Here is a 24,494-nt window from a genome sequence, read left to right as displayed (position 1 = left end):
AGCTGGGTCTATACCTGGGTCTCCGCCGGGTCCCGTAGGTCCTTGGTACCCGTCTAATCCGGGTTTAGGGTTGGCACAGGCTTGTCCATATTCTCCAGGAGGTCCCTGAGGTCCCAGGGGTCCTGAGGACAGACACAAAGGTCATACAGGGGTCAGAGGTCATGAGATCAGATATTTCTCTTCACTGGTGTCAAATGGTAAAGTTTAGTTAGTTACAAAGGACAGAGCGGTACCTGGGAATCCAGGGGGACCCCGGGGTCCAGGGGGGCCGCTCTGAGAGGATCCTGGGGGCCCTGGGGGGCCGGGGCGTCCTGTGTCTCCAGGAGGCCCCTGAGAACCTTTAGGCCCTGGAAGTCCAAGCCCTGAGAAACAAAAACGAGTCTAAACCAGATCTAAACCAGGACTAAACCAAGACTGTAAATCCTCACCTCGGGTCCCAGTGTCCCCCTTCACTCCCTTTAGACCGTCCAAACCGTGCAGACCCAGAGGACCAGGAGGACCTGAGGACAGACAAACCGGTTACAATCCTTCTCTAGACCTGTTCAGACCCTCCTCTAGACCAGTTACGATCCTGGCCTAAAGGTATCCTGCGATACCTTGTAGACCCAGGCTGCCCTGGGGCCCGGGGGGTCCGTCAGATCCTGGAGGTCCAGGGAGTCCTGGAGGTCCCGGTCGGCCCCCGGGTCCTGGGGGCCCCAACACTCCTGAGGAAATAGACAGTGTGTTTAACTCCCACAACATGGAGGTCATGGGTTCAGTTCCACATTGAGTCCAGTTTAGTCCTGGTTTAGTCCTGGTTTAGTCCTGGTTTAGTCCTGGTTTAGTCCTGGTTTACCCATCTCTCCTGGTGGACCCTGGACTCCTGGGTCTCCTTTACACCCAGTGCATCCTGGGAATCCCGGCAGCCCAAACTTTCCAGATTCTCCCTCTGGTCCTGGAAATCCTGCAAAGACCAACACAAATCCAGGATTAGTTCAGACGTAGACCTGGACGTAGACCTGGACTAGGTCTTGACTAGGTCTGGGTCCTGACCTGGAGGTCCATAGTCCCCCTGAGCGCCCCGATCTCCAGGGGGTCCGGGGCATCCAGACGAGTCCCCTGGGTCTCCTGCAAAACCAAACACATCCCAGGTGAGTCCAGAGTCCAGGTGAGTCCAGGAGGATCTGAACAGGTTTTACCTTTAGGACCCAAAACACCAGGAGCCCCGGGGCCTCCACTGACGCCCTGGCAGCCCTCAGCTCCCTGAAACAGAGGGAAGAGTCTGGGGAGAGGGAAGTGTGAGGGAGAGGGAAGAGTCTGGGGAGAGGGAAGAGTCTGGGGAGAGGGAAGTGTGAGGGAGAGGGAAGAGTCTGGGGAGAGGGAAGTGTGAGGGAGAGGGAAGAGTCTGGGGAGGGGGAAGTGTGAGGGAGGAGTCATGGGGAAGCGTCTGGGGAGGGGAGTACCTGGTCTCCTGTTGGTCCGGGGAACCCCATAAGTCCTCGCCGGCCTGTCTGTCCTTGTCGTCCTTTGGGTCCTTGAGGGCCTCTGAGGCCTGGGGCCCCAGGAGGCCCTGAGGGTCCAGGGGCCCCTGGACGTCCAGACAGACCGGGGTCTCCCGGGGCCCCAGGAAGGCCCTTAAACCCTGCACAGAGTTCACAGTGACACACCAAGACCTGGTCCAGGTCTGAGTCTCGGTCTTGGTCCTGGTCTTGGTCCAGTCCTGGTCTTGGTCCTGGTCCTGGTCTTGGTCCTGGTCTTGGTCCTGGTCTTGGTCCTGGTCTTAGTCCTGGTCTTGGTCCTGGTCTTAGTCCTGGTCTTGGTCCCGGTCCTGGTCTTGGTCCTGGTCTTAGTCCTGGTCTCGGTCTTGGTCCTGGTCTTGGTCCAGTCCTGGTCTTGGTCCTGGTCCTGGTCTTGGTCCTGGTCTTGGTCCTGGTCTTGGTCCTGGTCTTGGTCCTGGTCTTAGTCCTGGTCTTGGTCCTGGTCTTAGTCCTGGTCTTGGTCCCGGTCCTGGTCTTGGTCCTGGTCTTGGTCCTGGTCCTGGTCTTAGTCCTGGTCTTGGTCCTGGTCCTGGTCTTGGTCTTAGTCCTGGTCTTGGTCTTAGTCCTGGTCCTGGTCTTGGTCTTGGTCCTGGTCTTAGTCCTGGTCCTGGTCTTGGTCCTGGTCCTGGTCTTGGTCCTGGTCCTGGTCTTGGTCCTGGTCCTGGTCTTGGTCCTGGTCTTAGTCCTGGTCCTGGTCTTGGTCCTGGTCTTAGTCCTGGTCTTAGTCCTGGTCTTGGTCCTGGTCTTAGTCCTGGTCTTGGTCTTAGTCCTGGTCCTGGTCTTAGTCTTAGTCCTGGTCTTGGTCTTAGTCCTGGTCCTGGTCTTAGTCTTAGTCCTGGTCTTGGTCCTGGTCTTAGTCCTGGTCCTGGTCTTAGTCTTAGTCCTGGTCTTGGTCCTGGTCTTAGTCCTGGTCTTAGTCCTGGTCTTAGTCCTGGTCCTGGTCTTAGTCCTGGTCCTGGTCTTAGTCCTGGTCCTGGTCTTAGTCTTAGTCCTGGTCTTGGTCCTGGTCTTAGTCCTGGTCTTAGTCCTGGTCTTAGTCCTGGTCTTAGTCCTGGTCCTGGTCTTAGTCCTGGTCCTGGTCTTAGTCTTAGTCCTGGTCTTGGTCCTGGTCTTAGTCCTGGTCCTGGTCTTAGTCTTGGTCCTGGTCCTGGTCTTAGTCCTGGTCTTAGTCCTGGTCCTTGTCCTGGTCTTAGTCCTGGTCCTGGTCTTGGTCCTGGTCTTGGTCCGGTCCTGGTCTTGGTCCTGGTCTTGGTCTTAGTCCTGGTCCTGGTCTTAGTCCTGGTCTTAGTCCTGGTCTTAGTCCTGGTCCTGGTCTTAGTCCTGGTCCTGGTCTTAGTCCTGGTCCTGGTCCTGGTCTTAGTCCTGGTCCTGGTCTTAGTCCTGGTCCTGGTCTTAGTCCTGGTCCTGGTCTTAGTCCTGGTCCTGGTCCTGGTCTTAGTCCTGGTCCTGGTCTTAGTCCTGGTCTTAGTCCTGGTCTTGGTCCTGGTCTTGGTCTTAGTCCTGGTCCTGGTCCTGGTCTTAGTCCTGGTCCTGGTCTTAGTCCTGGTCTTAGTCCTGGTCTTAGTCCTGGTCTTAGTCCTGGTCCTGGTCTTAGTCCTGGTCCTGGTCTTGGTCCTGGTCTTGGTCCGGTCCTGGTCTTGGTCCTGGTCTTGGTCTTAGTCCTGGTCCTGGTCCTGGTCTTAGTCCTGGTCCTGGTCTTAGTCCTGGTCCTGGTCTTAGTCCTGGTCCTGGTCCTGGTCTTAGTCCTGGTCCTGGTCTTAGTCCTGGTCCTGGTCTTAGTCCTGGTCCTGGTCTTAGTCCTGGTCTTGGTCCTGGTCTTAGTCCTGGTCCTGGTCTTAGTCCTGGTCCTGGTCTTAGTCCTGGTCCTGGTCTTAGTCCTGGTCTTGGTCCTGGTCTTAGTCCTGGTCCTGGTCTTAGTCCTGGTCCTGGTCTTAGTCCTGGTCCTGGTCTTAGTCCTGGTCTTGGTCCTGGTCTTAGTCCTGGTCCTGGTCTTAGTCCTGGTCCTGGTCTTAGTCCTGGTCCTGGTCTTAGTCCTGGTCCTGGTCTTAGTCCTGGTCTTACCTCGTGGTCCAGTGAATCCTGTGGTTCCGTCTGGTCCGTCTGTTCCTCTTCGTCCCTTTTCCTCCACCACAGTCACATGTCCTGGAGGCCCCGGGGCCCCGGGCACTCCTGAGCCAGACAGAGGGTCAGAGAGGGTCAGAGCGGGTCAGAGAGGGTCAGGGCGGGTCAGAGAGGGTCAGAGCGGGTCAGAGAGGGCCAAAGAGGGTCAGAGAGGGTCAGGGCGGGCCAGACTCTGATTGACCTTTGGGACTGAAGCCCAAATGAACCAAAACAAACATAGAGACGCAGAAAGACTTGAGTCTATTTCCACAGAGAGAAGAGAAGAAGAGAAGAGGAGAAGAGAAGAGGAGAAGAGAAGAGAAGAGGAGAAGAGAAGAAGAGGAGAAGAGAAGAGAAGAGGAGAGGAGAAGAGAAGAGGAGAAGAGAAGAGGAGAAGAGAAGAAGAGAGGAGAAGAGAAGAGAAGAGGAGAAGAGAAGAGGAGAAGAGAAGAGGAGAAGAGAAGAAGAGAAGAGGAGAAGAGAAGAGGAGAAGAGGAGAAGAGGAGAAGAGAAGAGGAGAAGAGAAGAGGAGAAGAGGAGAAGAGGAGAAGAGGAGAAGAGGAGAAGAGAAGAGGAGAGGAGAAGAGGAGAGGAGAAGAGAAGAGGAGAAGAGGAGAAGAGGAGAAGAGAAGAGGAGAAGAGAAGAGGAGAGGAGAAGAGGAGAGGAGAAGAGAAGAGGAGAGGAGAAGAGCGTTCTGCTGCTGCGACGCTTCGACCAATCAGAGCCAAGCGTGTGACGCCAGGGCGTTCTCTCAGACGACTCAGGGGCCACAGTCTCACCTTTGAGGCCCTTCAGGCCCAGGGGCCCAGTAGCCCCGTCTTGGCCTCTCTCTCCTCTGAGTCCGGCTGGTCCTGGAGGTCCTGTGGTCCCTGTGAACCCGGGCCCTCCAGGGGCCCCCGCTTTGCCCTGAGGACCCCTCTCTCCCGGGGCACCCGGGGGCCCCGGCCGTCCTGGGTCTCCAATAAGCCCCATGGGACCTTGAAGTCCGGGGTATCCGGGGAATCCTGGAGAGCCGGCCTTTCCTCTGGGTCCCGGGGGCCCCACACCCTGAGACCCAGGGGGCCCGGGGGCCCCGTTTTCTCCAGTGCAGCCTGGACACACAGAGTCAGTGCACACATCTCCACACACACGCTCACACACACACTCCTCTCTTTCACACAGACCTGCTCCGTACCTGTGGGTCCGATCGGCCCCTGAGGACCCTGCAGTCCTGGGGGCCCTGGAGGCCCTGTTAGTGGGGGGCAGTATGGGACAGCTCCTGAGGCCCCCACTGCTCCTGCAGCTCCAGGGTCTCCCACTGCTCCTCTCAACCCCGTGGGCCCTGGAGGACCAGGGGCCCCTGCAAGAAAACCAGACTGTGTCTGTGCAGATGTGTGTGTAGGGGTGTGTGTGTAGGTGTGTGTGTGTGTGTGTGTGGTGTGTATGTAGGGGTGTGTGTGTAGGTGTGTGTGTAGGTGTGTGTGTAGGTGTGTGTGTGTGTGTGTAGGGGTGTGTATGTGTGTGTATTTACCTGGGAACCCGGGTGCTCCATAGGGGCCTGGCACTCCCTTTGGCCCTTGGAAACCCTGAGGTCCAGGAAACCCAATGGCCCCTGGGGGCCCCACAGCCGGGTCTCCTGAAGGTCCAGGCAGACCAGGGGCCCCGGGGAGCCCAGGGGAGCCTAAAGAACAGAGGAAAAACACGTCAGAGATCTAAGGCCAATGGGTGGAGCTGTGTGAGGAGGGGGTGGAGTTAGGCCGCTCCACCGGGCCGCTCCACCGGGCCGCTCCACCGGGCCGCTCCACCGGGCCGCTCCACCGGGCCGCTCCACCGGGCCGCTCCACCGGGCCGCTCCAAAGCCCCAAGACAAATGCACCAGGGGAAAAGAGGCTTTGATAAACAGGACCTGAATATTAAATATTTTTAAACATCAACTTTACATCTACAGCTGTGATACAGTGAGTGTTTCACAGGGGCCCCTGTGTGTCTGCTGTGTGCCCAGGGGCCCCTGTGTGTCTGCTGTGTGCCCAGGGGCCCCTGTGTGTCTGCTGTGTGCCCAGGGGCCCCTGTGTGTCTGCTGTGTGCCCAGGGGCCCCTGTGCACAGTGTTTATCTCCAAATGAAGCTCATCGAGTTATTGGAGCCAAGTTCCAAATATGGAATTCTGACAGTGAGTATCATAGCAACCAAAGAGCCAATCAGGAGTGAGGCTGTTGAAGGTAACGCCCCTTCCTGCCCACACCGCTGTTTTAACTGGCGCTTAGCAACACTGTTAATCAAACCTGTTGCTAACGCTAACAGGAGCGACCTCGGGGAAAGAAGGACCTGATTTGTCTGTTATTAATGTTCAGATCTTGATTTACAGACACAATAGTGAAATAAAAACCCCAGGATCATGTAGAGGGTTAATACGAACATTTAAGACCAGAATGAGTCTGAAGCAGCAGAGACAGAGAGAGGACAGAGGGGACAGAGGGGACACAGACTTGTCCTGTGTGGAGCAGGTCTATGGTCTGTACCTGGGTCCCCGCTGTAGCTGAAGCCCTCACGTCCCTCGTCTCCAGTGGCTCCCGTGGATCCCGGGGGCCCCGGTCGGCCAGGGGGCCCGGGGACACCCTCCTCTCCTCTGTCTCCTTTAGTTCCATCGGCCCCTGTGGCTCCTCTGAACCCAGGGGCCCCGGGAACACCGGGCCAACCTGCAAACACACACTCTGATGAGACGTGAGACACATACACACACACACACACACCCCATACACACACATATACACACATATACACACATACACACACACACCCCCCATACACACACACACATATACACACATATACACACATACACACACACACCCACACACACCCCCACACACCCCTACACACACACATATACACCCCTACACACACACCCCTACACACACCTATATACACACATACACACACACCCCCCCCTACACACACACACATAGACACATACACACACTTGTACACACACACAGACCTGTGTCTCCGGCGTCGCCCTTCTCTCCTGGAGCTCCAGGATTCTTCGGAACACAGGGAAGAAACTCTCCTGAAACAGAACCACACCAGTGTCAGATGCCCTCCCATCCTCCTGTGTCCCGTGTGTCAGATGCCCTCTCATCCTCCTGTGTCCCGTGTGTCAGATGCCCTCTCATCCTCCTGTGTCCCGTGTGTCAGATGCCCTCCCATCCTCCTGTGTCCTGTGGGGTTGTGGTTGGATAAATATTTACTTCACACAGCTCTCACCTTTGGGCCCTGGGGGCCCGGGGGCTCCCGGGGCCCCTGGAGGTCCAGCGTCTCCAGGGGCCCCTCTGTCTCCCACAGCCCCAGGCACAGAGGGCCCCACAGGGCCAACGGGACCAGGAAGACCCTGAGGACCAGACCGGCCCCGAGGTCCAGAGTCTCCAATGAACCCAGGTACACTGTCCCCCTGGAACACAGAGAGAGGACTAGACCAGGACTAGACCGGGACTAGACCGGGACTAGACCGGGACTAGACCGGGACTAGACCCGGACTAGACCGGGACTAGACCGGGACTAGACCGGGACTAGACCGGGACTAGACCCGGACTAGACCCGGACTAGACCGGGACTAGACCGGGACTAGACCGGGACTAGACCCGGACTAGACCAGGACTAGACCAGGACTAGACCAGGACTAGACCCGAACTAGACCATGGCTAGACCCGGACTAGACCAGGACTAGACCAGGACTAGACCCGGACTAGACCAGGACTAGACCAGGTTCAGTGGGACACAAACCGTTGGTCCTGGGTCTCCTCTGGGTCCGGGGAGTCCGTCTTGTCCTGGTTCTCCGCTGAGGCCTGGGCGTCCTCTGGCTCCGGCCTCTCCTCTGCTCCCCTTCCCTCCTGAAAACACAGAAGAGCAAAACCTCTAAGCCACAGCCGCCCCGGGACACAGGAGCGGCTGTGACTCTGAGGTGGAGGACACTCACCTGTCATGTCCCGCTCGTCCTGGACTCCCTTCTGACCTTTGAACCCTTTGAGTCCCGGAAACCCCTCCAGACCCTGAGACCCACCACAGAAACACAAAACATAACAACGCACAAAAAAAAAGTCTCCACCTGGATTTAACTCGACAAACAGGTCAGAAAAAACAGTTTTTTTGGTCAGGCAGTGTATCTTAGTCCTGGTCCTGGTCTTGGTCTTAGTCATGGTCCAGGACTTACCTCGGGGCCCGGGTCTCCTCGCTCGCCCTCAGACCCTCTTTCTCCTCTGAATCCGCCTGGTCCTGGTTTTCCTGGAGGTCCGTCAAATCCCTGAGGTCCTGGATCTCCTGGAGGACCTCGCGGAGGGTCTGGACCACAGGAGCATGGGCCAGGGAGACCTGAGGAGACCAGAGACCAGGACTGAACCAGGACTAAACCAGAACTAAACAGAGACCAGGACTAAACCAGGACTAAACCAGAACAAAACAGAGACCAGGACTAAACCAGGACTAAACCAGAACTAAACAGAGACCAGGACTAAACCAGGACTAAACCAGAACTAAACAGAGACCAGGACTAAACCAGGACTAAACCAGGACTAAACCAGGACTAAACCAGGACTAAACACAGACCAGGACTAATCCAGGACTAAACCAGAACTAAACATAGACCAGGACTAAACCAGGACTAATCCAGGACTAAACCAGGACTGAACCAGGACAAAATCAGAACTGGACCAGGTCTTACCTTTGGTTCCTCTGGAGCCTGATTCTCCGGTGAGGCCTGGACCTCCTGGATCACCTGGTTCTCCAGCAGACCCAGGTCCACAGTAGAACGCTGAGAACCACAGAGTCACACAACAAGTTCACAAGACTGATACATGCAGTTTGGAACAGTTTGGAACAGATTAGAACAGATTAGAACCGTTTAGGACAGTTTAGAACAGATCAGAACAGTTTAGAACAGTTTAGATCTATGGACCCATTGTAAGATGTGATAACCCTTTAGTGCTCCTCACAGTCTCCTCACAGATCTTTGGAGAGGAGTAAAGAGCTTCTTACAGACCTGGTTCTCCTTTGGCTCCTTTGGCTCCTGCGGTTCCGGCTGCTCCTTGTTTGCCTGGTTCTCCTTCAGGAGGTCGGTCTCTGGAGGCGGGACCCGGCTCCCCTTTCTCTCCCTGAGACCCAGGGACTCCAGGAGGTCCCAGAGGTCCAGGCCAACCTGAGGATCAGAGGCCAGACCTGGTTTAGAACTAAGTCCAGGTTTATTCCAGGTTTAGACCTGTTGTAGTCTGTATTTAGACATAGTTTAGACCCGGTTTAGACCCAGTTTAGACCCAGTTTAGACCTGGTTTCTACCTGGTGTAGGCCCGCTTTAGTCCTGATTTAGTTGTAGTCTGTACCTGGTGAAGATCTTCCCGGTTCCCCAGGACGTCCTGGATCTCCCCGTGGGCCAAGGTTTCCAGGAGGTCCTCTGGGTCCAGGTCTCCCTTGGTCACCGTCTGGACCTGGACAAAAGTAGGATTCTGTTACCTGGTTCAGTCCTGGTTCAGTCCTGGTTCAGTCCTGGTTCAGTCCTGGTTTAGTCCTGGTTTAGTCCTGGTTTAGTCCAGATGTAGTCTAATGGTTTCTAAAGTCCCCACACTGACACATTCACCAGTTGTTTAAGCTTAAACCTGATTCTGTCCAACTACAGGATCATAAATATATAATATTTAGCTGAATGTCTCCCCTGCTCTTCGTTCCCATGTCACACCCTACTGTCACACAAGCCCAAAGACCAGGATCATAACCAGACTCACCTCTCAGGGTCACGTCGCGGCCTTCTCCTTTGGTGCCTACATCTCCCATCATGCCCTGCAACACACAGCTGTCAATCACAGGCTCTGGAAGAGAGCAAAGCGAGTGATTGGCCGGTCAGACTCACCTTTGGCCCCTCTTGACCAATCAGACCTGGAAGCCCGGGACTGCCTGGGAAGCCCTGAAACAGTCGGTCCTTTCAGTCAAATATGTTCCAAACAGTCGACCCCTGACCCCTAACCCTAAAATCTGACCCCTGACCCTAAACCGTGACCCAGGGTCAGAGAAATTACTTGAAAGCTACTCCAAAGACCTCTGACCTTTAACCCTGAACAGCAGGTGTGACCTTTGACCTTAAACAGCAGGTCTTACCCTGGGGCCCTTTGGTCCGGATCGTCCTGGAAATCCCTGAAAACCCTGAAACAGAAAAAATACAGATTCAGTCCAGATCTGGGTCTAAACCTGGTCCAGAACTGGGTCTAAACCTGGTCCAGACTCACCCTTGGTCCAGGAAATCCCACAATGCCCTTCTCTCCTTTCTCTCCTGGAAGTCCGTCCAGACCCTGAGACAAAAACACAGATGAGATAAAACTGTGTAACATTTAACTCAAAATGTCACATGTTTCACACATGAAATAAACACGAGTCTGTCTAGAGACACAAAGAACAAACATGAGAATGAGCTGAGACATGATGTACACACACATCCACATGCACAGACTCATACATTTACATGATGTACACACACATTCACGTGCACAGACTCGTACATTTACATGATGTACACACATTCACGTGCACAGACTCATACATTTACATGATGTACACACACATTCACGTGCACAGACTCATACATTTACATGATGTACACACACATTCACGTGCACAGACTCTCGTACATTTACATGATGTACACACACATTCACGTGCAGACTCTCCTACATTTACATGATGTACACACACATTCATGTGCAGACTCTCGTACATTTACATGATGTACACACACATTCACGTGCACAGACTCGTACATTTACATGATGTACACACACATTCACGTGCACAGACTCGTACATTTACATGATGTACACACACATTCACGTGCAGACTCTCCTACATTTACATGATGTACACACACATTCATGTGCAGACTCTCGTACATTTACATGATGTACACACACATTCACGTGCACAGACTCGTACATTTACATGATGTACACACATTCACGTGCACAGACTCGTACATTTACATGATGTACACACACATTCACGTGCACAGACTCGTACATTTACATGATGTACACACACATTCACGTGCACAGACTCGTACATTTACATGATGTACACACATTCACGTGCACAGACTCATACATTTACATGATGTACACACACATTCACATGCAGACTCTCGTACATTTACATGATGTACACACACATTCACGTGCAGACTCTCCTACATTTACATGATGTACACACACATTCATGTGCAGACTCTCGTACATTTACATGATGTACACACACATTCACGTGCACAGACTCGTACATTTACATGATGTACACACATTCACGTGCACAGACTCGTACATTTACATGATGTACACACACATTCACGTGCACAGACTCGTACATTTACATGATGTACACACACATTCACATGCAGACTCTCCTACATTTACATGATGTACACACACATTCATGTGCAGACTCTCGTACATTTACATGATGTACACACACATTCACGTGCACAGACTCGTACATTTACATGATGTACACACATTCACGTGCACAGACTCGTACATTTACATGATGTACACACACATTCACGTGCACAGACTTGTACATTTACATGATGTACACACACATTCACGTGCACAGACTCGTACATTTACATGATGTACACACACATTCACGTGCACAGACTCGTACATTTACATGATGTACACACATTCACGTGCACAGACTCGTACATTTACATGATGTACACACACATTCACGTGCACAGACTCTCGTACATTTACATGATGTACACACACATTCACGTGCACAGACTCTCGTACATTTACATGATGTACACACACATTCACGTGCACAGACTCGTACATTTACATGATGTACACACACATTCACATGATGTACACACACATTCACGTGCACAGACTCGTACATTTACATGATGTACACACACATTCATGTGCACAGACTCTCGTACATTTACATGATGTACACACACATTCACATGATGTACACACACATTCACGTGCACAGACTCGTACATTTACATGATGTACACACACATTCACGTGCACAGACTCGTACATTTACATGATGTACACACACATTCACGTGCACAGACTCTCGTACATTTACATGATGTACACACACATTCACGTGCACAGACTCGTACATTTACATGATGTACACACACATTCATGTGCACAGACTCTCGTACATTTACATGATGTACACACAGTCACATGATGTACACACACATTCACGTGCACAGACTCGTACATTTACATGATGTACACACACATTCACGTGCACAGACTCGTACATTTACATGATGTACACACACATTCACGTGCACAGACTCTCGTACATTCACATGATGTACACACACATTCACGTGCACAGACTCGTACATTTACATGATGTACACACACATTCATGTGCACAGACTCTCGTACATTTACATGATGTACACACACATTCACATGATGTACACACACATTCACGTGCACAGACTCGTACATTTACATGATGTACACACACATTCACGTTCACAGACTCGTACATTTACATGATGTACACACACATTCACGTGCACAGACTCTCATACATTTACATGATGTACACACACATTCACAGACTCGTACATTTACATGATGTACACACACATTCACAGACTCGTACATTTACATGATGTACACACACATTCACGTGCACAGACTCGTACATTTACATGATGTACACACACATTCACGTGCACAGACTCATACATTTACATGATGTACACACACATTCACGTGCACAGACTCATACATTTACATGATGTACACACACATTCACGTGCACAGACTCATACATTTACATGATGTACACACACATTCACGTGCACAGACTCATACATTTACATGATGTACACACACATTCACGTGCACATTCCTATGTTAAAAGTGCGTCTGAGGTTTTGATGATTTTCTCATTTTGATCTGGTCGAATAAAACCTATAAATAAGTTTTACACCAAACAAAAACTGCAAAATATGTTTAAGTACAACATCACAATATCACAACACAACATTACAACACAACATTACAACAACACAACATCACGACACAACACAGCATTACAACACAACATCAGAACAACACAACATCACAAAATCACAACAACACAACATCACAAAATCACAACAACACGACATCACAAAATCACAACACAACATCACAGAATTACAACATAACACAACATCACAAAATCACACCACATCATCACAACAACACATCACAACATTACCACACGTCACAACGTGAGTCTTAAGCTCAGTTGGTTTGTGTGGCTGTTTTGTGTTTGTGCTGAGCTCTTTGGTCGAGCCTGTGGTTTTTAAACTGCTCTAAATACTGTACCACAAGTACAAGTAGAATGTGTACTCAGAGTACTTCAGGTACTTCCCAACACTGGACACAGACCGGCACAGACGCCCCGGGGCGGACCGTCTCTACTCACCGGTAAACCCTCAGCTCCACAGGTCCCCTTCTGCCCCGGATCCCCCTGAAAGGACAAAACTGGATCAGGACCAGACCAGGACCAGACCAGGACCAGATCAGGACCAGACCAGGACCAGACCAGATCAGGACCAGACCAGGACCAGACCAGGACCAGACCAGGACCAGACCAGGACCAGACCAGGACCAGACCAGACCAGGACCAGATCAGTCCAGGACCAGACCAGGACCAGACCAGGACCAGACCAGGACCAGACCAGACCAGACCAGGACCAGACCAGGACCAGACCAGGACCAGACCAGACCAGGACCAGACCAGGACCAGACCAGGACCAGACCAGGACCAGACCAGACCAGACCAGGACCAGACCAGGACCAGACCAGGACCAGACCAGGACTCCAGTGGGACTGACCTTGTCTCCTTTGGGGAAGAAATCATCTGGAGGCTCCACCACCTCAAAAGGCCCTGAGGGCCCCTGGGGTCCCTGCTCCCCCTGCAGGACACACACAGAAATACATTCTAAATTAATACATCCACAGTATAACTGTAACAGAGCAAACCAGGCTGAACCGGGCTGAACCGGACTGAAGCAGACTATAACAGAACTGATCTAAAGGAGGCGGAGCTCAGTTACCTCTTCTCCTTTGGTCCCAGGCAGAGAGCGTCCTTTCTGACCCTGCAACAGAGACACCGGGTTTAGACCCGGTGTGTCCAGGCTTAAAGAGGAGGTATTTACCTCTGTGGGGTATTAAAGAGGACGTATTTACCTCTGGGGGGTATTAAAGAGGATGTATTTACCTCTGGGGGGTATTAAAGAGGAGGTATTTACCTCTGTGGGGTATTAAAGAGGAGGTATTTACCTCTGGGGGGTATTAAAGAGGAGGTATTTACCTCTATGGGGTATTAAAGAGGAGGTATTGACGTCTGTGGGGTATTAAAGGGGAGGTATTTACCTCTATGGGGTATTAAAGAGGAGGTATTTACCTCTATGGGGTATTAAAGAGGAGGTATTGACGTCTGTGGGGTATTAAAGGGGAGGTATTTACCTCTATGGGGTATTAAAGAGGAGGTATTTACCTCTATGGGGTATTAAAGAGGAGGTATTTACCTCTATGGGGTATTAAAGAGGAGGTATTTACCTCTATGGGGTATTAAAGAGGAGGTATTTACCTCTATGGGGTATTAAAGAGGAGGTATTTACCTCTATGGGGTATTAAAGGGGAGGTATTTACCTCTATGGGGTATTAACTGTCATGTTTTCTTTTCTTGTTTTTAAAATGTTATATTCGCCCAAAACAACCTATTAACATGTTTTATAAGTTTTCAGTTTAGTTTTTGCTCTCTGTGCTAAGCCCCTCCCACTTCAGAGCACTATCACAATCAGCTGCATCGCACTAATGAAACTACTGCACATCACACCAGGTTTGTCACGTCATAGTGCACAGTTTGTGTCATGTTGTATATTTATGGAGGATTGTCCGGTGGGAGGGTTCACACAGGGCCTGGGAGAGATCTCTAGATGACTCAAACATGCCTGACATGTAAAACGTCTTCAGACGTGTTTCTGATGAACAGAACACGCCTCTTTAAACACACAGACTCTGTACTCACTGGAGGTCCCCTGAGGCCCACCACACCAGGAAGTCCCTGAAAAACAGTCTGGGTCAGATCCAGGATCAGGATTAACCTTTGACCTTTAAACTAAAGAGAGACTCACTGTGGCCCCCTGCAGTCCCTCCGGCCCCTCTACACCCATCAGGCCCCTGGCTCCCGGGGGCCCCTACAACAAAATACAAGAGTTTAGACCAGGACCAGACCAGGACCAGTCCAGGACTAGAACAAGTCCAGAACCAGTCCAGGACCAGAACAAGACCAGTCCAGGACTGGTCCAGGACCAGAATAAGACCAGACCAGGACCAGACCAGGACCAGTAGTGGACGCACCGTGAGTCCTGGCAGACCACTCGGTCCAAGGTCTCCCTAAAACAGAAAAAGAAGGTGATCAGAAACTCAACCAGGTCTAAACCTGGACTAAACCTGGACTAAACCTGGACTAAACCTGGACTAAACCTGGACTAAACTAAGACTGGGTAGTTCCACAGACTGTACCTGCTGCTGTCAGGCTCGTCATTCTTAAAACGTTGGTTTAAACCTGTTCTACATGGGCCTGGGGTTTTGTCCCGAAATCAAGACATGACCGTACTAGCAGACCCATCAGGCTCCAGATGAGCCGCAGTAACTGGCCCCGCTGACCCTCCCTCAGTCCAGTCGGACAGTCTGTGGACAGTACTCACCGGGAGTCCTGGGATGTTGATGAAGTAAACGTAGGGTTCTCCTGGAAAACCTTTAGTTCCTGGAAAACCCTGGAACAAAAATGTAACAGTAAAGATCCTCCTCTAGACCGGTTGTGATCCTGTCTCAGACCTGGTCTCCGGGCGGGCCCTCTTCTCCTGGTCGTCCTGGGGGTCCGGTCTCTCCTTTGGTCCCGTTGCAGCCGTCGGCCCCCGGGTGCCCGGGGCCCCCCGCGGCCCCCGGGAGGCCCTGGACAAAAAGACACAGTGAGACACTCGGCCTCTCGACCGTGGAGCTGGAGTAAAGTTAAACTGTGAAAGACTCACCGGCAGCCCCTCCAGACCCGGGAACCCCGAGACCCCCACAGTCCCCTGAGCAGAGCGTGAAGCTGTGAGTTACACCAGAGAGGACACCTTTCAGATTTCATAAACTCACCATGTCTCCCTTTGGGCCCTGGCTCCCCCGAGGCCCCTCGGCTCCTCTCAAGCCCTGTTCTCCCTGAGGTCCCTGGGGTCCGGGGAAACCAGGGGGCCCCTGAGGCCCCTGAGGGCCCACAGCTCCAGGAGCTCCCTACAGAGGACATGAAAGTAAATGTAGAGTTTCAGTAAATTATATTAGTTTAATTTGGCCTTCAGAGGGTCAGGACATGACCTTAAGTGTGTGTGTGTGTGTGTGTGTGTGTATGTATATATATATATATATATATATATATATATATATATATATATATATATATATATATATATATATATATATATATATATATATATATATATATATATATATATATATATATATATATATATATATATATATATAAAATCTCCTCCTCACCCTCCGCGGGTGGTCTCTCTCATCCCCTCTTTTTCCACACTCTGGTCCTTGAGTTTCAGAGTTCTACAGTATCTTTGCTGTTCCTGTGCTGCACTTTTCTGGACTGGTCTGATGTTTTTCCTGGGATCTGCTGTGGCCTCCTCCAGTTTGGGGGTCACTGCCCCGAGTGTCCGATGACCACGGGCACCACTGATACCTTCACCTTCCAGACCTTCTCCAGCTCTTCTTTGAGCCGCTGAGATTTCTCTAGTTTTCCATGTTCCTTTTTCCTGATGTTCACTTGGTTCTGCGATGTCCACCACGACTTTGCTCTGTGTTTTATCCACCACCACAGTGTCCAGTTGGTCCATTCTGTCAGTCTGTATCTGAAGTCCCACAGGATCTTGGCTCGATCATTCTCCACGACCTTTGGAGGTGTTTCCCACCTTGACCTTGGGGTCTCCAGTCGTACTCTGCACAGATGTTTCTGTACACTCTGGCTCCTCTTGGTGATGTCGCTCCATGTTTGCTTTCCCTGCAGCATCTTACACCTGCAGTTATGTGATGGATTGTCTCAGGGGCCTCTTTGCACAGACTACACCTTGGGTCTTGTCTGGTGTGGTAGATCTGGGCCTCTGTCGCTCTGGTGCTCAAGGCTTCTGTGCTCCAGGATGAGCCTTTGTGCTGTCCTTCAGACCAGCTCTCTCAAGCCATTGGTAGGATTTCTTGATATGAGCCACTTCAGTTCTGTTCTGGTGGTACATCCTGTGCAGGGGCTTGTCCTCCCATGATGGTTCCTCCAGCTCCTCTTTCTCTGTCCTCCACTGTCTGAGACACTGAGCACATCATCTGTTGGGGCCTTGTCCTTGATGAACTTATGGATCTTGGATGTTTCATCCTGGGCTGTGGCTCTCACACTCACTAGTCCTCGGCCTCCTTCCTTACAGCTCATGTACAGTCTCAGGGAGCTGGATTTGGGATGGACCCTCCATGCAGGTCAGGAGCTTTTGGGTCTTAACATCTATGGTCTGTATCTCCTCCTTTGGCTTATGATTCCTGCTGGTATCTGATTACTGGCAGGGCGTAGCTGTTTGTCTGAGTCTTGTTCTTGCCATTGAGCTGACTCCTTAGGACTTGTCTTACTCGTCTGAGGTATTTGGCTGTGGCTGGTTTCCTTGTTTCCTCTTGTTCCATTTGCTTGTGGGACACCAAGGTCCTTGTAACTATCCTCAGTGTCTTCTATTGTCTCTTCTGGGAGTGAGACCCCTTCTGTGTGGACTACCTTCCCTCTCTTTGTCACCATTCGGCTACACTTCTCAAGCCCGACATTCCAGTGTCTGTGCTGTAGATCCTGGTGGTGTAGATCCTGGTGGTGTAGATCCTGGTGGTGTGGATCAGTGAGTCGGTGTCTCATTCTTGACGTACAGTTTGATGTCGTCCATGTAGAGGAGGTGACTGATGGTGGCTCCATTCCTGAGTCAGTGTCCATAGCCAGTGTTGCTGATGATTTGGTGTTTCAAGGTGGGAAACACCTCCAAAGGTCATGGAGAATGATCGAGCCAAGTCCTGTGGGACTTCAGATACAGACTGACAGAATGGACATGGACCAACTGGACACTGTGGTGGTGGATAAAACACAGAGCAAAGTCGTGGTGGACATCGCAGAACCAAGTGATGGGAATATCAGGAAAAATGAACATAAGAAACTAGAGAAATCTCAGCGGCTCAAAGAAGAGCTGGAGAAGGTCTGGAAGGTGAAGGTATCAGTGATGCCTGTGGTCATCGGACACTCGGGGCAGTGACCCCCAAACTGGAGGAGGCTACAGCAGATCCCAGGAAAAACATCAGACCAGTCCAGAAAAGTGCAGCACAGGAACAACAAAGATACTGTAGAACTCTGAAACTCAAGGACCAGAGTGTGGAAAAAAGGAGACCAACTGCGGAGGGTGAGGAGATTTTTTGTATATATATATATATATATATATATATATATATGTGTGTGTGTGTGTGTGTGTGTGTGTGTGTGTATATATATACACACACACACATATATATGTATATTTATATATGTATATATATATATACACACACATATATATGTATATATATATATTATATATGTATATACATATATATGTGTGTATGTATATATATATATAATATATATACAATATATATATGTATATGTAGAATCCGGCTAAACTGCTGTAGACACTGTACAAACATGTTCTGAAATGCATCATGGGATACTTGGATGAGTTTAAAGTCATAAACAAAGAGTGTTCAGTACAACTGAGTGTCCACCAGAGGGAGCACTGAACCAAAGGAGAGGGCCCCCACCCCCCCACTCGCCCCCACCCTCCTCCCCCCCTCTCGCCCCCGCCCTCCTCCCCCCCTCTTGCCCCCGCCCCCCCCTCACTCGCCCCCATCCTCTTCCCTCTCTCTTTTGTAGTACTTACATTTTTAAAAAACATATTTCAAAACATTGCATACCTCTAATCTAATCTAATCTCCAGATCCAAACCAGGACTCAGTCCAAACCAGGTCTGGGTCTAAACCAGGTCTGGGTCTGGGTCCAACCAGGTCCCAGTCTGGGTCTAAACCAGGACTGTGTATAAACAAGCTGTGTAGTTGGCTCAGCTGCAGACTGGACCCGGCCCCAGCGCTTCGTGAGAACTGACCTTCAGGATTTCACACATGAGAGACCCTTCAAAGACCGGACTATAGACCGGACTAACCCCGGACTAAAGCAGGACTAAAGCGGGACTAAAGCAGGACTAAAGCAGGAGCAGACCAGGACTACAGGGGATCACAGCTGTCATGTACAGTCTACACCCGCTCCAATGAACAACAAGGTCAGAACATAGAGACCGGACCAGAGACCAGACCAGAGACCAGACCAGAGACCAGACCAGAGACCAGAGACCAGAGACCAGAGACCAGAGACCAGAGACCAGAGACCAGAGACCAGAGACCAGACCAGAGACCAGACCAGAGACCAGAGACCAGAGACCAGAGACCAGACCAGAGACCAGAGACCAGAGACCAGAGACCAGAGACCAGAGACCAGACCAGAGACCAGAGACCAGAGACCAGAGACCAGAGACCAGAGACCAGAGACCACAGACCAGAGACCAGAGACCGGACCAGAGACCAGAGACCAGAGACCAGACCAGAGACCAGAGACCAGAGACCAGAGACCAGACCAGAGACCAGAGACCAGAGACCAGAGACCACAGACCAGAGACCAGAGACCAGACCAGAGACCAGAGACCAGAGACCAGAGACCAGAGACCAGAGACCAGACCAGAGACCAGAGACCAGAGACCAGAGACCACAGACCAGAGACCAGAGACCAGACCAGAGACCAGAGACCAGAGACCAGAGACCAGAGACCAGACCAGAGACCAGACCAGAGACCAGAGACCAGAGACCAGGGACCAGACCAGAGACCAGAGACCAGACCAGACCAGACCAGAGACCAGAGACCAGAGACCAGAGACCAGAGACCAGAGACCAGAGACCAGAGACCAGAGACCAGACCAGAGACCAGACCAGAGACCAGACCAGAGACCAGAGACCAGACCAGGGACCAGACCAGAGACCAGAGACCAGACCAGACCAGACCAGAGACCAGAGACCAGAGACCAGAGACCAGAGACCAGAGACCAGACCAGAGACCAGACCAGAGACCAGACCAGAGACCAGAGACCAGACCAGAGACCAGACCAGAGACCAGACCAGAGACCAGAGACCAGAGACCAGAGACCAGACCAGAGACCAGACCAGAGACCAGACCAGAGACCAGAGACCAGAGACCAGAGACCAGAGACCAGAGACCAGACCAGAGACCAGACCAGAGACCAGAGACCAGAGACCAGAGACCAGACCAGAGACCAGAGACCAGAGACCAGAGACCAGAGACCAGACCAGAGACCAGAGACCAGAGACCAGAGACCAGAGACCAGAGACCAGAGACCAGAGACCAGAGACCACAGACCAGAGACCAGAGACCGGACCAGAGACCAGAGACCAGAGACCAGACCAGAGACCAGAGACCAGAGACCAGAGACCAGACCAGAGACCAGAGACCAGAGACCAGAGACCAGAGACCAGAGACCAGAGACCAGAGACCAGACCAGAGACCAGAGACCAGAGACCAGAGACCAGAGACCAGAGACCACAGACCAGAGACCAGAGACCGGACCAGAGACCAGAGACCAGAGACCAGACCAGAGACCAGAGACCAGAGACCAGACCAGAGACCAGAGACCAGAGACCAGAGACCACAGACCAGAGACCAGAGACCAGACCAGAGACCAGAGACCAGAGACCAGAGACCAGAGACCAGACCAGAGACCAGAGACCAGAGACCAGAGACCACAGACCAGAGACCAGAGACCAGACCAGAGACCAGAGACCAGAGACCAGAGACCAGAGACCAGAGACCAGAGACCAGACCAGAGACCAGACCAGAGACCAGAGACCAGAGACCAGACCAGAGACCAGAGACCGGACCAGAAACCAGAGACCAGAGACTAGAGACCAGAGACCAGACCAGAGACCAGACCAGAGACCAGAGACCAGAGACCAGAGACCAGACCAGAGACCAGAGACCAGACCAGAGACCAGAGACCAGAGACCAGAGACCAGAGACCAGACCAGAGACCAGAGACCAGAGACCAGAGACCACAGACCAGAGACCAGAGACCGGACCAGAGACCAGAGACCAGAGACCAGACCAGAGACCAGAGACCAGAGACCAGAGACCAGAGACCAGAGACCAGAGACCAGAGACCGGACCAGAGACCAGAGACCAGACCAGAGACCAGAGACCGGACCAGAGACCAGAGACCAGAGACCAGAGACCAGACCAGAGACCAGAGACCAGAGACCAGACACCAGAGACCAGACCAGAGACCAGAGACCAGAGACCAGAGACCAGAGACCAGAGACCAGACCAGAGACCAGACCAGAGACCAGAGACCAGACCAGGGACCAGACCAGAGACCAGAGACCAGACCAGACCAGACCAGAGACCAGAGACCAGAGACCAGAGACCAGAGACCAGAGACCAGAGACCAGACCAGAGACCAGACCAGAGACCAGACCAGAGACCAGAGACCAGACCAGAGACCAGACCAGAGACCAGACCAGAGACCAGAGACCAGAGACCAGAGACCAGACCAGAGACCAGACCAGAGACCAGACCAGAGACCAGAGACCAGAGACCAGAGACCAGAGACCAGAGACCAGACCAGAGACCAGACCAGAGACCAGAGACCAGAGACCAGAGACCAGACCAGAGACCAGAGACCAGAGACCAGAGACCAGAGACCAGAGACCAGACCAGAGACCAGAGACCAGAGACCAGAGACCAGAGACCAGAGACCACAGACCAGAGACCAGAGACCGGACCAGAGACCAGAGACCAGAGACCAGACCAGAGACCAGAGACCAGAGACCAGACCAGAGACCAGAGACCAGAGACCAGAGACCACAGACCAGAGACCAGAGACCAGACCAGAGACCAGAGACCAGAGACCAGAGACCAGAGACCAGAGACCAGACCAGAGACCAGAGACCAGAGACCAGAGACCACAGACCAGAGACCAGAGACCAGACCAGAGACCAGAGACCAGAGACCAGAGACCAGAGACCAGAGACCAGACCAGAGACCAGACCAGAGACCAGAGACCAGAGACCAGAGACCAGACCAGAGACCAGACCAGAGACCAGAGACCAGAGACCAGAGACCAGACCAGAGACCAGAGACCAGACCAGAGACCAGAGACCAGAGACCAGAGACCAGAGACCAGACCAGAGACCAGAGACCAGAGACCAGAGACCAGAGACCAGACCAGAGACCAGACCAGAGACCAGAGACCAGAGACCAGAGACCAGACCAGAGACCAGAGACCAGACCAGAGACCAGAGACCAGAGACCAGAGACCAGAGACCAGACCAGAGACCAGAGACCAGAGACCAGAGACCACAGACCAGAGACCAGAGACCGGACCAGAGACCAGAGACCAGAGACCAGACCAGAGACCAGAGACCAGAGACCAGAGACCAGAGACCAGAGACCGGACCAGAGACCAGAGACCAGACCAGAGACCAGAGACCGGACCAGAGACCAGAGACCAGAGACCAGAGACCAGAGACCAGACCAGAGACCAGAGACCAGAGACCAGACACCAGAGACCAGACCAGAGACCAGAGACCAGAGACCAGAGACCAGACCAGAGACCAGACCAGAGACCAGAGACCAGACCAGGGACCAGACCAGAGACCAGAGACCAGACCAGACCAGACCAGAGACCAGAGACCAGAGACCAGAGACCAGAGACCAGAGACCAGAGACCAGAGACCAGACCAGAGACCAGACCAGAGACCAGACCAGAGACCAGAGACCAGACCAGAGACCAGACCAGAGACCAGACCAGAGACCAGAGACCAGAGACCAGAGACCAGACCAGAGACCAGACCAGAGACCAGACCAGAGACCAGAGACCAGAGACCAGAGACCAGAGACCAGAGACCAGACCAGAGACCAGACCAGAGACCAGAGACCAGACCAGAGACCAGACCAGAGACCAGACCAGAGACCAGAGACCAGAGACCAGAGACCAGACCAGAGACCAGACCAGAGACCAGACCAGAGACCAGAGACCAGAGACCAGAGACCAGAGACCAGAGACCAGAGACCAGACCAGAGACCAGAGACCAGAGACCACACCAGAGACCGGACCAGAGACCAGAGACCAGACCAGAGACCAGAGACCGGACCAGAGACCAGAGACCAGACCAGAGACCAGAGACCGGACCAGAGACCAGAGACCAGAGACCAGAGACCAGAGACCAGAGACCAGAGACCAGAGACCACAGACCGGACCAGAGACCAGAGACCGGACCAGAGACCAGAGACCGGACCAGAGACCAGAGACCAGAGACCAGAGACCAGACCAGAGACCAGAGACCAGACCAGAGACCAGAGACCAGAGACCAGAGACCAGACCAGAGACCAGAGACCAGAGACCAGAGACCAGAGACCAGACCAGAGACCAGAGACCAGACCAGAGACCAGAGACCAGACCAGACCAGAGACCAGAGACCAGACCAGGGACCGGACCAGACCAGAGACCAGAGACCAGAGACCAGACCAGACCAGAGACCAGACCAGACCAGAGACCAGAGACCAGAGACCAGAGACCAGAGACCAGACCAGACCAGAGACCAGAGACCGGACCAGAGACCAGAGACCAGACCAGGGACCAGACCAGAGCCAGGGACCAGACCAGAGACCAGAGACCAGAGACTAGAGACCAGAGACCAGAGACCAGAGACCAGACCAGAGACCAGCTTCTCTCTGCTCTCTGATTGGTTGGTGTACATATCGCTGCTCTGTGATTGGCCGGTGTACATATCGCTGCTCTGTGATTGGCTCTTACCCGTGCTCCTTTGGCCGGGGCGCACACACACGTCGAGCAGTCACGGCCTTCACACTCACCGGTCACATCCCCCTGAAATGACACAAAACAAATCAGAAAAAAATGTGTCTGTAAATCAAAATATGAACATTAATAACAGACAAATCAGGTCCTTCTTTCCCCGAGGTCGCTCCGTTAGCGTTAGCAACAGGTTTGATTGACAGTTGCTAAGCGCCCGCTCCCTGTTAAGGTGAGGCAAGTTTATTTGTACAGCACAATTCGTACACAAGGTAATTCAAGGAGATTTACAGAATAAGAAAGACATTAAAATCACACAAATCAAAACATAAATAATCACAAATAATCATCATAAAATTACCATCAAAACAGAAGACGCAGAATAAAAACCTTTCAGTCACAGCAGCTGAACAGAACCATTTTGAGTCTGGATTTAAACATTGTCAAATTCCCCATGTTTAGTCCTGACTCTGGACCAGCAGGAGGCCGGTCCCTGAAGTCCTCAGAGTGTGAGATGGTTCATGTGGCACTAACATGTCGGAGATGTACTTTGGACCGAGGCCATGGAGAGACTTATACACAACAGAGCTGCTTTAAAGTCTCTGAGCCACAGGAGCCACAGACCTGAGCACAGGACACATGTGTGAAGTACTTCCTGGTTCTAGACCTGAGCACAGGACACATGTGTGAAGTACTTCCTGGTTCTAGTCCTGACCCACAGTGTTCTGGATGTTCTGGATGTTCTGTTCTGTGTTAAGGCTCGTTTGGAGAGGCCAGTGAACAGGACGTTACAGTCGATAAAACAGCAGTGTGGGTGGGAAGAGGTGTTATCTTCAACAGCCTCGCTCTGGATT

The 24,494-nt window shown here is 52.2% G+C and overlaps 1 protein-coding gene across 1 annotated transcript in view; it reads right to left on the bottom strand.

Annotated features, from left to right (window-relative positions):
* The window catches only part of LOC117379925 (collagen alpha-1(I) chain-like), a 29,285-nt gene that overhangs the window by 4,377 nt on the left and 414 nt on the right, over nucleotides 1–24,494 (bottom strand). The window contains exons 2-37 of the mRNA XM_055225835.1: nucleotides 23,644–23,715; nucleotides 15,815–15,949; nucleotides 15,706–15,750; nucleotides 15,512–15,628; nucleotides 15,382–15,450; nucleotides 15,032–15,067; nucleotides 14,806–14,868; nucleotides 14,700–14,735; nucleotides 13,723–13,764; nucleotides 13,501–13,581; nucleotides 13,089–13,133; nucleotides 9,863–9,925; nucleotides 9,735–9,779; nucleotides 9,490–9,543; nucleotides 9,365–9,419; nucleotides 8,966–9,070; nucleotides 8,629–8,784; nucleotides 8,311–8,400; nucleotides 7,804–7,961; nucleotides 7,570–7,642; nucleotides 7,377–7,483; nucleotides 6,861–7,044; nucleotides 6,595–6,663; nucleotides 6,116–6,292; nucleotides 5,129–5,278; nucleotides 4,793–4,957; nucleotides 4,398–4,709; nucleotides 3,579–3,686; nucleotides 1,443–1,621; nucleotides 1,179–1,242; nucleotides 1,033–1,107; nucleotides 836–943; nucleotides 597–704; nucleotides 429–500; nucleotides 234–362; nucleotides 15–122 (exon numbers count right to left, since the gene is read on the bottom strand). Coding sequence (XP_055081810.1) covers nucleotides 15–122; nucleotides 234–362; nucleotides 429–500; nucleotides 597–704; nucleotides 836–943; nucleotides 1,033–1,107; nucleotides 1,179–1,242; nucleotides 1,443–1,621; nucleotides 3,579–3,686; nucleotides 4,398–4,709; nucleotides 4,793–4,957; nucleotides 5,129–5,278; nucleotides 6,116–6,292; nucleotides 6,595–6,663; nucleotides 6,861–7,044; nucleotides 7,377–7,483; nucleotides 7,570–7,642; nucleotides 7,804–7,961; nucleotides 8,311–8,400; nucleotides 8,629–8,784; nucleotides 8,966–9,070; nucleotides 9,365–9,419; nucleotides 9,490–9,543; nucleotides 9,735–9,779; nucleotides 9,863–9,925; nucleotides 13,089–13,133; nucleotides 13,501–13,581; nucleotides 13,723–13,764; nucleotides 14,700–14,735; nucleotides 14,806–14,868; nucleotides 15,032–15,067; nucleotides 15,382–15,450; nucleotides 15,512–15,628; nucleotides 15,706–15,750; nucleotides 15,815–15,949; nucleotides 23,644–23,715 — 3,655 coding nt within the window. The remainder of the gene's footprint in view (nucleotides 1–14; nucleotides 123–233; nucleotides 363–428; nucleotides 501–596; nucleotides 705–835; nucleotides 944–1,032; nucleotides 1,108–1,178; nucleotides 1,243–1,442; nucleotides 1,622–3,578; nucleotides 3,687–4,397; nucleotides 4,710–4,792; nucleotides 4,958–5,128; nucleotides 5,279–6,115; nucleotides 6,293–6,594; nucleotides 6,664–6,860; nucleotides 7,045–7,376; nucleotides 7,484–7,569; nucleotides 7,643–7,803; nucleotides 7,962–8,310; nucleotides 8,401–8,628; nucleotides 8,785–8,965; nucleotides 9,071–9,364; nucleotides 9,420–9,489; nucleotides 9,544–9,734; nucleotides 9,780–9,862; nucleotides 9,926–13,088; nucleotides 13,134–13,500; nucleotides 13,582–13,722; nucleotides 13,765–14,699; nucleotides 14,736–14,805; nucleotides 14,869–15,031; nucleotides 15,068–15,381; nucleotides 15,451–15,511; nucleotides 15,629–15,705; nucleotides 15,751–15,814; nucleotides 15,950–23,643; nucleotides 23,716–24,494) is intronic.

This window comes from Periophthalmus magnuspinnatus, chromosome 13, assembly GCF_009829125.3.
Source record: "Periophthalmus magnuspinnatus isolate fPerMag1 chromosome 13, fPerMag1.2.pri, whole genome shotgun sequence".
In the NCBI taxonomy this organism is placed as follows: Eukaryota; Metazoa; Chordata; class Actinopteri; order Gobiiformes; family Gobiidae; genus Periophthalmus; species Periophthalmus magnuspinnatus.
The sequence above is the reverse complement of the archived record's forward strand: the minus strand, read 5'-3'. Positions and strand labels throughout refer to the sequence as shown.